The 16,527-nt window shown below is 44.0% G+C and overlaps 2 protein-coding genes across 2 annotated transcripts; one reads left to right on the forward strand and one right to left on the reverse strand.

Moving 5' to 3' along the window:
- The first annotated feature begins 1,552 nt into the window (after positions 1-1,552).
- LOC6635564 (uncharacterized) lies at positions 1,553-2,680 on the forward strand. The gene is made up of 2 exons (XM_002058883.2): positions 1,553-1,709; positions 1,785-2,680. The coding sequence occupies exons 1-2, from the start codon at positions 1,649-1,651 to the stop codon at positions 2,531-2,533; spliced, it is 810 nt and encodes a 269-aa protein (XP_002058919.1). The 5' UTR covers positions 1,553-1,648; the 3' UTR covers positions 2,534-2,680.
- A 2,801-nt stretch (positions 2,681-5,481) lies between these two features.
- LOC6635439 (uncharacterized transmembrane protein DDB_G0289901) lies at positions 5,482-9,721 on the reverse strand. The gene is made up of 2 exons (XM_002058882.4): positions 9,513-9,721; positions 5,482-7,433 (listed from the first exon to the last, which is right to left on the reverse strand). Exons 1-2 carry the CDS (start codon positions 9,574-9,576, stop codon positions 5,641-5,643), a joined length of 1,857 nt encoding a protein of 618 aa, XP_002058918.4. The 5' UTR covers positions 9,577-9,721; the 3' UTR covers positions 5,482-5,640.
- Between the last annotated feature and the right edge of the window lie 6,806 nt (positions 9,722-16,527).

The raw sequence follows: 16,527 nt of genomic DNA on the forward strand, positions 1-16,527 counted from the left end.
ATTGGAAGTTGTTTCAGACAAAAGCTTGGTAAAGATCAAAGAGACACCATCCACTCTAGGCTTATAGCAGGCAGTTGGAACTGTCTTCAGCTGCTCTCGATGTGCAACAAAATCTTTGGCGCACGGAGTCGCAAGAGGCGTTTCTGGTTTCCTCCCAATTGTCCTCGAGCATTGCCAAGGGCCTTCGCCAAGTCCATGCTGGCATCCTATTACCAGAAAGCACCAGTAAGTTTTTTGTGCTGTAGCAAGGGACTCCGACAAGTTGAGATGCTACTTGATCTCTATAGTACTAGAAATGGTAGACATAAGACTTAAGACTAGCTATCACACAGTCAAATATTATCATCGGAGTGCAGGCTCCGCTTAAAGGCAGACGAAACAGCTATATCCGTGCACTGTGCGTGTCCAGTACTTACTTCGGATAGGGAGAAGCAAGTGGCCAAAGAATTTGTCTCTCCAGCTCGGATCAGGAAAAGGTCTAGCAACTGTTGCTCACTAAGAGAGCCCCAGCTCCATCTTAGCATGTTGGTTGCTGTGCCGCACTCCTCTTCCTTGTAGGACTTGCTTTTAACAATAATTTTGGGGCAACTGTGGAATGAAAAACTCAAGAGTTCGTCATAAGATCACGATCACGATAGCACATATAATCCGCTGGATGAGTTGCTAAAACTTATCAGCATTCCAGTGTGATAATCCATAAATATCAAAATGAACTGTAAGCAAATAAAAAATGCGTTCGCAAAGGGGAACTCCCGCAACGCATGTGGGCTAGAAACTCGTATTGAAAAGCAAATATGTCAAAACTTAGCCATATATTATTTTGTGCAAATAAGAAAGCAAAGTGGCGTTCGAACCCTGACATGTTACACATATATATATATAAATATATAGATATTGGGGTCGGGCGAACATTGACAAATGCGTTATTAGAGTTTTGTCCAAGAATTTGGCTTGACTACTTGAAAATCTCACTTTTGACCCAAAAAAAAAAAAAAAAATTACAAATTAAAAAAGATAAAACTGCTGCGAGCTGGATAGTTGGTAACTTTCCGATGGCGACGACCCAAAATGCAAATTTTCGCCTCAGATATTTGCGGCCACATATTGGCAATGCGGTTCACTTCGGCTGTGGAGTTCAGCTCTAGAGCTATCCCAGATTTAGTGTGTGCCTAGGGATCGGGAAGGTGTTGGCCAATGCAGCTGGTGGTCAACGACTTGCCCGGCCCGAGACACACAGGCAGTTGTTGGCTGCATGCGCAGTCCACAGTCCACAATTGGAGAATCAGTCCAGAAAGCAGCCAGAAAGCCATCGTCGACGCGATTGCATAAATTAGCGAGGGACATTTGCATAGTTTATTAAAATTTGGCATTTGCCATTTGGCTGGCATACGGCTGGCTCATTCTTCTTTTGCCCATTTTCATTTATTTGCTGGCACTAATTTTTCGCCTAATTTCTTTTGTGCTGTCTGTGATTTTATGATTACCGAGTGAAAGAATCGCGCGCAAGAACCGTGGCCCCAAGCGGCTACCCTGTATAAAATGTCTTTGCTAGGGCAACAGTCAAACCATTGTATAGACGCTCTCACCCAGCGACGCACACACAGACCAGCGATCAGATCAGAGTTTGGAATCGACTGCAGCATTCGATATGGCAATCAAACTGTTTACCCTTTTGGCCATTGGCCTGGCCCTGGCCGCCGTCAGCGATGGTGAGTAGCATCTGCCAATATTGCAATCGGGCCCATATTAAACAGTCTCTCTCTATTTGTTTGTGTGTGGCTTAGCTCGTCATGTGGCTGGACACCGCTTCCAGCAGCAGCAGCGCGGTCTGATTGCCAAGCCCCATGGCGCACAAAGTCGCGTCTTTCCTGGCGCGGTTGCCATCAAGAAGCTGGTGCTGCTCAAGTTCAAGAAGATCGTGCCCATTTCGCTGATCCTGCTGAAGTCAAGCAACGATAACGAGGCCGAGCTTGTGCCAGTTTATCCCACCGATCAGATACCCGAGAATGTCCAATTCATTCCCACGCCCAACGGCATTTCCGGCCACAAGGATGTCCAGGCCATTGCCATACCCAGCGAGCTGCACGATCAGCTCCAGATTAACGGTCTCTCCAATGTTGAGAACATTGAGGCGCTGCTCCAGGGCAGCTCCATAATTGCCGACGATGCTCAGACCGAGGATGGCGCCAATGCCCCAGTGGGCAACACCATTGCCGTGGCCCAACCCGAGGATGCGCCACTGCAGCAGAACGACAACGACGATACCCAGCTGCTAGAGGGCGCCACTGTGCCCGCTCCGGAGGCCGCTGCACCCGCCTCGACCGGACCCAGCACACGCCGCCTCTCCAGCAACGAGCTGCTCCGCTCCGGCGTGCGTAACTCGGCGCAGCAGCAGAAGACCAGCGTCGAGGAGATTCCCCTTCTGCTCTACTCGGCCACAGATAGCGGTGCACCCGGCCAGGAGGTGTTCAGCGAGCGCCGTTTCGTTGCCGCCACCCCAGCGCGTCGTCGCCATCAGCAATTCTACAACTAAGGCGCCCATCTAAGGCTACCATGCATGGCTTGTGCCAACTATTTATTCCCACAGCTCCTTCGACTCTGGCTTTCCTCTACAATCTGTGTCCCGCCTCCTCTACCCGGCTGTCACTGTACGGCATGCGGCTATTTTTTTTTTTGTATGCTATTTGCTTAGACTGAACTGAATATAAATTAACATTATGAGAAATGACAAAGGCGCGCGATGTGTTGGGCTCTCTGCTTCCGGCTAGTTGGGACTTCTATATGGGGCCGGCCTTGTTTTTCCAGCGCTTATCAGAATCTGACGACGACGGCGGCGCAATGCCTGCAGTTATCAGCTTTGTTGTGCCGCTGACGTGACGTGTCCTGTGCCTGTGCCCATGTCCCATGTCCCATGTCCCATGTTCCGTGTCTCGTTTCCCAGCCTGTCGTTTGTGGCTGCCATCCAGACAGCCAGCGACTCTGTCAGAGACCTGTGCCTGGGCACAGGCTGTTATAAATTTCAGTGTCCTTACGTGCATAAAGCCGACAAAAAACAACACACACACACACACACACAGACAAACCGAAGCCAAAGTCAACGGCACAAAAAGGCACAACAAAGGAGCGAACACATATCGCAAAAATGGACAACAACAAAAGGCTGCAAGATAGCAAAGCTACGGCACACGTACAACGAACTTTGCATGCGCTTTCAAATGTATCGATAGCAAGCTTATCGTCTATATATTTCAAAACCACAGTTTACAAATCTTTCCTAATAATGTATAAGCTCAGGCTTAAAACATCTAAAACTTTGGAATTTTCTGCTTTCAATTCTCAAAAAACTTGTGCTTCTTTTTTGGCTTAATATTACTTGACATGGAAAATGATATGATATGTTATGATTGATATGGAAAATGAAACCTTAAATAAAGACAAAAGGAAATGAAAAACCCGAGCCAAATCTGAAAAAACTTTAGGTTATGGAGTAGCATACACTTATGTCGCCACATAAGCTAAATCTATACATATCTGGAAAGATATTCTTGGAGCTTAACCTTAAAAACAAATAATACAACAAAATATATATTTATCTATATATAATAAAAAAAAGAAAACCTACGCGTATTTTTTACTATATATTTATACAATATACATATATATAAAAAATAGAAAACATAAACAAATACCAGAACCCAAGCTATTAATTTCTTAGAACATAGATAACCCTTGGGCATGTTTAAACTACGATATTTCGTCGCCAGATATTTCTACACAAGTAAATAGCAAAGGCATTAGCTTATTCAGAAGCTGGTTAGGCTCGAGTTTGGTTTAGGGCAGAGCGCAACTTTAGTCCGTTGCAGGCGCCTGCACGTCGCCGGTTCTCGGTACCAGTTCCAGTTCCAGCTCCAGAAGCAGAAGCAGAAACATGCCCATATTTCTGGCATGCAAGCTTTGCCCCAACTCTGTTACGTGTTTTATTTTATATTTTTTTATTTTTGTTTTGCCGCATTTCTGACAGGCCGAGAACCAAAAACTGACATAAAGCACTTTTCGAGATTATCAGAGAACCAGACGCAGCCACAAAGGGAGGCTGAAGGCAACCATAGAAAGGGGATAGACAGAGACAATAAGATGCTGAACTATAATCTACGGGGTGCCGGCTCATAACACTAGGTAGGCTCTTAATAGCTAGATTTCCGACCTATGCTCAACGACCGTAGTACGGAGGTGGAACATAGATAGTCACTCGCTTATTTCCATTGATGTTGTTGTTGTTATTGTTGTTGTAGTTGTTGTAGTTGAAGCGACCACAGGGAGGCGGGCCATAGTAGGTGTACGTACACACTGTGCAGCAATTGATGGGCGTGGCTATAACCATGACAGGCGTATTCTTGCCGGGCAGCACCGGCCCTGGCAGCGGATAGGGCATGGGATAGCGAGGTGGCGCTGGCATGGGCGGCAGCGGGCGGGGTACCAGCGGCGGCGGAGGGGGTGGCGGTGGTGGTGGCAGCTGTTGTGGCGGTCCTGGCACCAAGCAGCACGTCTGTGGCGGTGGCGGCGGCGGTCCTAAAACATAGGTTTCGCAGCAGCGATTCTGCTGATAGGCCTCCATGGTGCAAGGCGTGACGCAGGAGCCAAACAAACTGCTGATCCAGTCGGAGATGATGCTGAACGTGCGGCCTTGTCGCTGGCTAACATCGTAGTCCCCGAACGCATCGATCGAAGTGTTCACCACCGGCTGCAAGTCCTCTAGGCGCGACGATCGATTTATAAACAGATACTCGATGTTGTCCCCAACCAAGCTGCTGTTTCGGGGTCTCGGCCGCCAACGCTGCAGCTGCACCTGCTGCTGCGTGCGATAGCGCACTGCACAGGCCACAGAATGTGACAGCGGGAGAGTGGGAAAGAGAAGGAAAAATTGGGTTTAGTGCGGCTGCCTTAAAGTATGCAACGATTGTGCATCGATCGTGCTCACAGCCAGAAATGTGCAAATCCGTAAAAGTAAAAGTTTAAAATGTTAACAAATTGCACGAAATTACAAAAAAAAAAAAACATAAATCCAATAAATGCCTTGATCGATAATAAAATTATAAACAATAAATTGATAATTAGTAGTTAATCGACAACACAATAATATGCTACATATTAAAATGTTGGATTAGTCGACAACAAACTATATAGATAAAATATGAGAATAGTGTTCAAAATAATTGATTATATAAATGTATATCGAATATGAAAATTGAGTCGAAAGCTATAATTACAATAAAATAAAGATAAAATCTGTAAAAAAGTATCAATATTTACCAATTAATCGATTTAATCAAATGTGAAAAGTAATCGATAATTATCGATTAACCGATAACCAGCATACACGGATGAAATACGTGTAACAGCTGTGATTACAAAATGTTCATATTTACCTCCCCCCGTTACTATAAGACCCCTTACCTATAAGTGCATTTTGGTGCAGCAACATTTAAAATTAACAAATACATTTTATTCGAGTGCTTAAAGTGATTCGTTGTAAAAAAAAAAATAGAACAAAATATTTGAGTGAGCATATAGAAAAAAGGTGGTGGTTGTTGTGGTGGTGTTGGTGGTGCTGGTGGTGCTGTTTAATTTGATTTAGCATAACTAACGGCCAAAGCCAAAGCCTCCATTAAAGCCGCCAAACACGTTGCTGTTGGCATTGGCATTGCCGGCTCCGCCGCGATTGCGCTTGCCGCCGCCACCGTTGGCATTGGCGCCCGCTCCGGCACCATTGCCGTTGCCGCCGGCGTTGGCATTGGCGTTCGCATTGGCCGACTGGCCGTTCTGGCTACTGGCGCTGGCGCTGCTGGAGGCTGAGTTCGTTACGGAGCCGTCGGCGCCCACCTGCGAGCTGATGTTAGCCGCGGTGTTGGCAGCGGCGTTTCCCTGGTCATCGCCACCCTGGTAGATGGACTGACTGTTGGCGCCGGATGTGATCGTCGCCTGGTCGCCATCGCGGACGATCTGCGTGTCCGTGTTGGCCGTGTTGCTAGAGCTACCGAACTGATTGTTGTTGGTGGCCGTGGAGCCGCTGTTGGAGCCAATAGTCTCCTGGTTGCCCACCTGGGTGTGCTTGGTATTCGCATTCGAGCTGGAGGCCTGCTGCTCGCCGGCCTGGAAATTGAGCGCCTGGCTTTGTGCACCGTTCGTCGACCCTCCGGGTCCCGACTGCTGGTTCGTGTTGGCGGAGCTTACCTGACCGCTGCTGCCGTCCTCGGCGAGATTGGAACCGATGCTGCTGCTGCCCGCATTCTGTGAGCCGTCCGCATTCTGGTTGGCAAAGTTATTGCTGCCCGCTTGCTGATTAAAGCCGGGTCCGCCCTGGGCGCCTGCATTGCCTGAGGATTGCACCTGGCCGCGTCTCTTACCACCCTGATTATAGTAGTCCGGCTGCCCAAAGCCGCCTTGTTCAAAGCCACCCTGACCACCGAAGCCGCCAAATCCGCCAAAGCCGCCAAATCCGCCAAAGCCGCCTGGACGACCGAACTGTCGTCGTGGACGCTCCGTGGCGTCAACATTGCCGAAACCTCCAAAGCCGCCATAGCCAAAGTTATTGTAGCCGGGCTGAGGGTAGCCAAAAGGCACGTACTGGGCGCGACGCTTGGGACGAGCCACGCGACGATTTCCCCCAGCGAAAGCTAGCGGCTGCTGCTGCTGCGGGCGATAGGCGACTTGCGGCGTGCGGCGACGTCGAAAGCCGCCGCCAAAGTTGCCGTAGTTGACGCCGCGCGTGGCCGCAGTCTCGCCAAACCCGCCCGCATTGGCCGACGTCTGGCCGAAACGTGTGCGTCCAAAGGCATTCGAGTTGCTGAAGGTCTCCTTGACATTGACGCCACCGAACTGCTGGTTGTTGGTGCGGCTATTGCTGTTGGAGCCGACGCGAGCACCGCGGCCCTGAGCATTGACCGTCGCCTGACCGAGCGTGTTGCTGTTCTGCACATTGTTGTCCAGATCGAGGCTGAGCAGGCCCAGGCCGAGGCGCACGTCTCCATCGGCGCCGCGCTGCAGTCCGAAACCCTGACGCAGGTTGTCCGGTGACAATGAGGCGCCCAGGCCCAAGTTGCCAATGCGGAACTGATCGGCCAGGCCGCCGCTCACCGCGCCGTTCGCATTGGTGCGTGTGCGCGTCAGCGTATTCCCAATCTGCAATCCTCCCAGATCCACGTCACGCGTGCGCGCCTCGCTGTCCGACACGATGCGCTGGCCGTTCTGCCGGGTTACCGCACGCGAGTTGGATAGACCCTGCGTGTACTCCACATTGCCAAAGTCCACCTGGCGCTCATAGGCATTCGTGTTGGCCCGGGAAGCGGAGCCCTGGCGTGGACCGCGTCCACCTCCAAAGAAACCGGGCTGTCCGCCGTAGGCCGGCTGTCCGAATGGAGCGAACTGTGCCTCAGCTAAAGTGAGAGAGAGAGAGAGAGCGCAAAAGTGTAAGGTGCGAGTTCAGCTTGAGATGCGACTATAAGTTAAATGCAAAAGTTTTCGCCCATCTGGCGAAACTTTGTTATTTGTTGTGCGTTATTTAAGGTAAACATATCACAAGCTCCATGCATTTATAATCCCCCCACCCACCTATCCACAGACACGAACACACACACACATACACACACACACACACCCCTCGGTAACAGAAACAACAACAAGAACAACAACTGAACTGGCTGAAAGAACTCCTCAAACTTGTTCCTCACGCATCGCTCGGCGCGTTGCCTTATTTGTTTTTGGGGTTTTTTTTATTTTTTATTTTGGACTGATTCTAATTTGAATATCATTTAACGTGCGCTCTATTTTTTGCATTATTATTATTTTGAAATTTTGCTCGCTGTTTGTTTTTTGAGCCGTGAACAACTTTAGGCAAAGTTTTGTGCTTTGCGCTTTGCTTTTAGAAACTCGAGTGAGCCAAAATCATGCAAATTTTATGTATTTCCAAGAATCTTAGTTTACTTCACGAAATGATTTGAAATAAAGTATTGCAATTATGTCAAATACCAGCAAATATTATAAGCTTAAAAACTCAACCAAATATTTGGATATACGAGTGCATAAAGCATACACACTTTGAGGAATATATGTTTGATAATTGCAGAAATCAATTCTATAATTCATAGAAAGTTCTATCAAAAAAAAAAAAAAAAAGTACGTATACTAACAGTACAATATATTGTCACAGCTATAAGAAAACATAAAAACAAAACAAAAAATGGACATCCAAATAACACTTCGATCCTGCAAATGGCCGAAGGTTGGCTATAGTTTTAACTTAACATGCAAATCATAAATATAAATAAATAAATAAATAAAATATATCAACCGTTTTTTTTGGCAGGTGAAGGTATTTGATTATCAATAATCATAAAAAAAAGAATAAGTAATTGATTAATAAAATAAATAAATAGAATAAAAAGAAAACAAAAGAAAACAAAAATAAGAAAATAAATTCTACAATTTCAAAAAATCAAAACTATTTTACTTCACAATTAAAAATTCTGCGCCAATCGGTAAGATTTGTGCTTTTGTAATGTTTTTGCACCATAACCACAATTCTTAAGCCTTCGCTAAGCAAATTGCCTTTAAGGGCTTTATAGGGCTTTACTACTGTAGAAATCATTTACGCAAAATGTTCATTAGCTAGCACAAAGTAATTATCACAGCAAAAAATAAATAAAATAAATAAAAGGTAATTGCCTAGAGAATCACACAGTAGAAACTTCTGTAAAAATGCACTTGAAAAACACAAAAAAAACAAAAAACAAAAATGCGCACGCAACTTAAGAGCTGCTGTTGTAATTTGCAAACAGTTCTTGCAGCATTTTACGTATCACTAGAGAGTCGAGCATTGTTGAGCGCTCTCTACTTGCATGCATATATTTGCCATATATATATATGGCAAACATATATGACATATGTAAATGGCAAACACATAATTATATTCAAATTTGTGGTTGTTGTTGTTGTTTTTGTCACATCATTTAAGCTTTAAGCGTAAGTAAATGTTGTGCGCGTTGTAATCACACTTGACTTTGAGCGACTATTTAACGCCACAGCTTTTCAGCCTGCCACATTGTGTGGCTGCTTTGCTCATTATCCTTTTGGAGACTGCGCTTTTGTCCTTGCCGTTGTTGGTGTTGTTCTCCTTGTTGTTGTTGTTGTTGTTGCTGTCCTTTTTCGTCTGTCAGTATGCTGCGCACGTTGGCGCAAAATCCAGCGATAATTTTGCAATTATTGCTGTAATATCAAAGCCTAAAAGTACGCAGACGTGTGTGCGTATGTGTGTGTGTGCGTATGTGTGTGTGTGTGTACATGTATGTGTAGGTGTGTGTGTTTTGGTGTCATTATCCTGTCTACCCGCTGTTCGTGCTGCCATTGTTGCTATTGTTATTGCTGCTGTTGCTGTTGTTCCTCTTGTTGCTGTCGTTGTTGCTTTTGGTGTTGTTGCTATTGTTGTTAGCGCTGCGCCGAGGCACAAAAATATTTACCTTGCGGTTGACAAACTGCCAGCCAACACACAATTAATCCAGCAAATGCGTGGCGCATCCTCATCCTGACGCCGTATCTGTAGCTGTGTATCTGTTTGTATCTGTATCTGATATCCGTTGCCAGTATCTGTGGATCTGTGCTGCGGTCCTGCGCTAGCTAATTTACCGTTGCGAAAACAGCGCACGAAATGAGCGCGTTTTTGCCCGCTGGCGACTTTTATCGTGCGCTGTTATTGTCGTGTTTTCGACGTATCTTTTTTTTTCTCGCTGTTTGTTGTTTTTCTTTTTTGGCTATTTTTTTTTGTTGCTCGCTTGTATTTGCTTCTGGGTCCCCCACACACGCGCGTGTGCTTTGCGTTAAGCGCTCACTGGCGTTCTAAGCCCCTCGCTGGTGTTGTAATCAAGCTTTAAACCAAACAATAATTAACGCGCTTTATTGATTAGCTGCCGACTGAGGCTGCGGCTGCGGCTGCGGCGTCTGCGTTGGCGTTGGCGTTGGCGTCGCCGTCAAAGTGAAGCTTGGGATGATTATTATTGTATATTTTTTTGGAAAGAAATTCAATTTCGTACAGGTTTTTGCTTGGGCTTTTATTTTTTTGGGCTAGACCGGCCCGGGCTGCTGTGTGGTGGCTGCTGATTCTACCTGTATTCCTCTCTAGCTATTCTCGTTTAACTTGTTTTCTATTGCCGCAGCAGCGACAACAACAACAACAACAATGCCAAGCCAAAGCCGAGCTTCGTTTGCGTATAGATGAATTCATACAAAATTAAAGCGACAGTCACATTATCAAATTTTTTTGATGACCATATTACTGCCTCCAGATGCCCAACTGCTTACGACGCGCAGGTGTGTGTGAGTGTGTGTGTGTGTGTGTGTGTGTGTTTGTTTTTCTTTGTTAGAGCCACCTTGAAACGGGGATTTTTTTCGTCTGAGTGAAGCTTAAATGTGCTCGACTTTCTTTGAGGAGTAGAAATAATATTAAATGAATTCAAATATAGTTCTTCTAGCAAGTGAAGAAAGGAACATAAAACATGAAAGGAACAACAAATTACATAATTAATACACTCGAAGTGACTAGAGGAGACTGATTACACTAAGGTACATTCATTTTAAAATTGATTGTCTTGAGTATTACATGCTCGTCTCTCTGCTTGTTCTGAGCTTGGTAAAAGTTGCTTTGGATGAATCGAATCTATGCAAAACTTAGAATACTTGGATCAGTAATTTGATCAAATATTCCCTTATGTTAAAAATAACCAGTTAACATTTATATCTAAATGTGTTTACCTAAGGATTCCAGCTTTGTATAAATTTATTTAAATCCAAATCGACTTCAATTAAGTGTTTTTTTTTTTTTAATGTTTCTCTAACCTTTTACGTCAACATACAAACTTGCCATCACAACTAGATAGTTGTCGGTTGGAAGTTGGCATTTGTTTAGGTCTTTTCAGGGCCAAGTGGCCTTTTGAGTTCCCCATCGGCGTCAACGTACGCGCTGTAGGTCACCTGAAGCGTTAGTTGGCCTGAGTTTGGGTTTAAGCACATGATTATCACTATTCGAATTAGTCATTAAATTGTCATAAAAATGTATAATTTCATATTCTGTTCTGTTGACAAAACTGTTTAGCATTCTCGCATCTTGTTCCAGAACAATGTCCAGCACTGTACAAGCGGCTGAGAGCAGCATCTCTGTCAAGTCCGAAATCACGAAAGCAGAAAACAGTATTCAGAACATTTGTGAATACTTATTAAGGCCCCAAAATTATTAGCAAGGGCCAGAAGAAAGGCAACTAAACAACGGGAATCTGGGATCGAAGACCTTAGCAGCCAATTATTATAAATAAAGTAAATAATAATACAAGCAAGAAAATTAATAATATATCAAAAGTAATATAAAAAAAAATTAATAAAAAGTAATACTACTAACTAATTATAATAATAGTAAAAACAATAATATTTAATGTTTTTTTTTTTTAATTTTTAATAAAAATAATTATAATTGAGGGATAATGGGCATTTGAATTGAAGAGCCTTAGGCTTATATTTTGGAAATAGACTAACATTAATTTAGTATTAACATAGAAAAATAGTAAATATATTAACAATAGTTGTTGGGAAAACCTCTTTAATTCAAATAAAACAATTTTCATGACTGAGACGATAATGGCCATTGTAACTAAAGAGCTTTAGTCAGATATCTGAGAAAGTTATGAGAAATTTTTATTTTGTTTTTATATATATAACTTGTTTGTTTTTAAAGATCACATTGAAAAAAAAATGATGTCTACCGCCTCAAAATAAATAGGCTATAATAATATTATCCGAACTTTGAGCTGACGTTGAAAAAAGAAATGAAGGAACACAAAAAAAAAAGAACAAATTAAAATCTATAAAAAACCCCGTAGATCAGAATGCTAATTAGACCATAATAATGGAGCACCATAGCAGGTTCATCAGTAAACGGGTAGATTGTTGTGTTCAAAATCAGCTTACCAATTTTATTGCATAAGAATTTGATTATTGCGGGCAATATTGATCAAATTTTTAAAAGGAAAGCCAAAAGAACTGGAAAGCTACACTGTAAGAAAAGTCAGTGAATGGCAACAGCAACAAATGCAACAACAACAACAATAGAAAATTGGGTCAAACACAAGCAAAACTTTCGCCGGCCGTGGAGAGCGACAGATAGAGAGCGAGAGAGAGAGAGAGAGGCAGAGAGAGAAAGAGCGGAACAGCATGCTTTTTTTGAGCAATGGCTTAGCTCGGTTCGATATGTGTATAAAAAATTGTTTTTATTGTTATTTCATTTCTAGCGTTTATCGGTCTGGTGGCATCTTTACGCTGACGAGCGCTTCGAGAACGCTGCCAGCACGACCCCAAGCCCCACAGCCCCCGCCACCCCACTCCCCTAGCAATTTTTATGCTAAGCCTTGCCACGCCTGAAATGCGCCCATTGATTCGCTGCCGCTGCCTCTGCCGCTGCTGCTGCTGCTTCTGCTGCTGCTTCTGCGGCTGCCTTGAACGCGTGAAATGGAGTAGAAAAATTGTTTTTCTATCAAAGGCGAAAAATCGCGGCAGCGTGCAACGCCACAACCCACCTCCCCCCTTGCAACTTCTATCAACCATTAGCTGGCAGCAACAATTTTGTTGTTTATGTTGCCATCGCGTTTGGTTCTCTATCAATTTAATGCCCGCAACGTCGCTGGACACGCGGCTTTAACTTTTTTCCAACTTTGTTTTCTATTTTTTATTGTTTTTTTTTTTATACTGGAACTGAGCACAGTTGTGTCATAGGATGGTGGTTGGGCGGGGGGATGGATTTATTTTGGCGGCCACTTGAACGCTGCTTCGGTTTTTAGCTTCTGGTTCTGTTTCGGTTTCAGTTTCGGGTTTTTGTTGTCCGCTGTTGTCTGGCGGCATTAGCGGGGCTCAGACTTTGATTTGCGCTGCTAATTGAAGTTTTATTCGCTTTGGCGGGTGGCAGCGGCGGTGGAGCAGGGCTACATGCAGCAGGTGATTCCCGAAGCGACTGGTTCTAAAAGGGGTGCACAACTTGAATGCGATGTGTATGCCACAAGCTGATCGTTATAGTTCTTGAGGGCATAGTAAACTCGATTCCGCATTTGGTTTATTTAAAATAAATATATATTATTTAAAAGCACTGCACAATATGCGATATAATATTCGTAAGAGCATTATTACAAACTACATAAATTTGCAAAAATATGTTCAAGTGTAAGGAAATAAAATGAAATAAATTAAATTATTTAAAGCCAACTTATGTTTCAAATATGGTTCGGATATGGGTCTCGCTTCTGCTATCGCTTATCTAGCTTAACTTGTTTTGGGTTAGGTTTGTGTTCAATTAAATATTGAAACACCACATTTGCACAGGTTCGACCCAGCTTTCAATACCCATGCCCGAAACTCGTTCCGTTTAAAGACTTTTTGGTTACCATCCCAAATATAAATCTATTGTTTCCCAACAACTTCTATCTTTCGTCTATGTTTCCCATTGCTTTTTTATGTGCCTTTTATTGGTTTTGGAAAACAAAGTGGCCATGACAATGGAATATATAGGTATGTTTGTTAGCCCCCCCCCTCTTCATGAGCTATGAAAACAGCTGCTCGAATCGCGATTGCTCCTTTTGGCTTGGGCGCCAGTCAATCGTATCTGCATCTGAGCTACGTGTGTGTGCGTGTGTATCTGCGAGATACTTTTGTATTGTTTCGCTTGCCTGTTTGTTTGCTTGTTTGTGATGAGCATTTGATAATAACTTGTTCTGACAAATTTTTTAAGTTGTAAACTTACAATTTTTGTTTTTGTTGTTTTTTTTTTTTTTTTTTGGGCGCCACGCATATGTTTGTGCACACAGATACAGCTGCAACTGCAATTGCTGTGGCAGCTAAATATGTATCTGTGCGTGTGTGTGTGTGTCTCTGCCATTACATTGTGCATTCAGTCAGCCATATGTTTGCCTATCTTCAAATACTTATGCAACCCCTCTCAGTCTCAGTATCAGTCTCAGTCTCAGTCTTAGTCTCAGTCTCAGTCTCAGCGGCCCGTCTGTGCCCGGCTCGGGTTCCTTTGGCCCGGGCTGCTCGGTTAGTGTCTCGTTGTGTTTGTTTTGAGTTTGCTGCTGCCGCGTCTGCATTGCGTCTTTTGTTATTATTACATTTTCATAAATGCAAAAGCACACACATATGCACGCACACACACACATACGCACAGACACACACAGACACACAAACACGGAGACACACTCATACTCTAAGAACTCGTTGATAAATTTTGTAAAGTTTTGTCTGCCTCGTTGTCGGCATGCGGCTCGTTAGGTGCCTGTCTCTCCGGCTGACTTGGAGTTACCCCCTGCTGCTCACATACCCCTCCCCAAGCACACACACAAACGTACACAAACACACACATTCTCATATATATATATATATTTATATATGTATATATATATATGTTTGCCTTTTTGTGGCTTCTCTAGCTACTGTACTTGCCGCTCGTCTGTCTAACTGCCAGCTTGCCTACTTGTCTGCACTACCCTGTAATTGCAACCTACAACTCGGTGCTGCCTCGCCCAGTGCTCCCTGCTCCCTGCTGCCTGCTCCCATCTCTGGCGCTTCGTTTTAATACGCATGAAGAATTGCTGCAACTGCATGTTGAAATGAGATATTTCAATTTTGTATTGTAATTTTAGTAACTTAAATGTAATTTTTGTAGACATGAGGCGCTTGTCAGGCAGCCAGCCATTGTGTGTGCACGTTTCAGCCCACGCAAGCGCCTTACCCCTGGCTGAGTTCTTTGTTAGGGCTTGAGGAGCCTGGCTCGCCCCAGCGGCATCTTGACTCTTATGCAATTGTCTACAACGGCTGCTTCAACGGGCACCGGTTCAATACTTTGCAACAAAGGCAACTCCGCCTCCAGCTGACACCCCAGTTACTCAGTCAGCTGCCACCTAGCCCCGCCACGAGGCTTGCCCTCTGCCAGCGTGCAGTCAACGTTATTTGTTGCTTCGCTTTAGAAAATTATGCACACAGCCCCAAAATGAATTGGAGCCTGCCTTCGTGTCGTGTTTGTGCACGTAATAAAGTAGCAACTACTCCTCCGCCCCCTTGCCCAATTCGGCCCTGGGGGCAAGTGTAACTGCATAGGCGGCACTTTTTAAGCGCTTCGTCTGCCTCGACTCAAGTTTTTGGCAGCGCTTAAGAACTTAACATACAATGCAATGCAATACAAATAGACGGGGTGCTGGTGGCTGTGGCAAGCGGCAAGCGGCAACTTCCGGGGCCGCCCGCTCTTCTCTACCCCCTTCCCTCTTCGCCGCCATGGCCACGCCCCATCGCACGGAAAACTTTTGCCACAAGGCCGCCCCCGAAATCTGTTGCAATGACAAAAGCTGCCTCGTCCTGTGTTGCCGCCGAAATGAGCCAAATTATGACAAATTGTTGGCAAAAGTATTTAAAATGAGTTTATTTCTGGCTAAAAAAGACAAGTCAGTACCGAACCCGTACAATATTCTGCCCCCGCCAGCCATACCCACTCGCTTTGCGGTGAATATTCGACAACTTTGTCTTCGTTTGGCCACCAGGCGGCGCTGCCAGTTAACTCAATGCAGCCAGGTAGACACACAGCACAACACAACCCACAAGACACATGACAATTAAAAGGTCGTTAAGCACGCGGTCGTTTGAATACATAAGTGAATAAGTGAATCAGTGAATGAGTGCTGCAAATGAGTATGAACGTGAACGTGAATCGTTGCGGCAAGGGCAACACTTTGTATTCACTGCGGGTATGCCCAATGCTCTAGAGCGCCTCACATATAACGTATCATATTTTCTGGTTATAAATTGTAAATAAAAGCTGTCAACTATTGGCAAAGCAGGTGAATGCAATGTGAATGTGTTCATTTAAGCACTTTCTTGCGGCTTGCAGCTGTTTGTTGCGTACCGTCAATGATTATGCGGTTGAAATTAGGGCGACACTCGTGAGTGCATTTGTTGGTGGAATAAGTGCTTGATTGACTTTATTGAAACACTTCCACAGCTCAATTAAATGCGTATTTAACTCTAAGCTCGCACACTCAAAATTGTCGGAATACATTCATGATTTTTTAAATAATTAGTATTCGATATTGTTAAATTGAAAATCTATGAATTTTTGACTTTTCGTGAAAATTTGCTAATTGTTTGAAAAAAATAACCAAGTCTAAAGAGGCAGCAAAGAGGTCCAAAGTATATAAAGTAGTATTTAACATTTATTTGAAGATATAAATATTAAAATTCTCTAAAAATCATTAAATATATTTACAGAAATTCAAATATATTTTTTCGATTTTGCGAAAATAATTTTGACTGTCTAGAAACCCTTCTGTGCTCTTCAATAAATTTGTGATAATTATAAGAAATCATTAAATTTTTAAACATGCAGCACCAGATCGTGAGTGCGCTTTATTTACTTTTTTTTTATAAGTATATAAGTCAGAATGTGACAACTACAATCAC

This window comes from Drosophila virilis, chromosome X (assembly GCF_030788295.1).
Source record: "Drosophila virilis strain 15010-1051.87 chromosome X, Dvir_AGI_RSII-ME, whole genome shotgun sequence".
In the NCBI taxonomy this organism is placed as follows: domain Eukaryota; kingdom Metazoa; phylum Arthropoda; class Insecta; order Diptera; family Drosophilidae; genus Drosophila; species Drosophila virilis.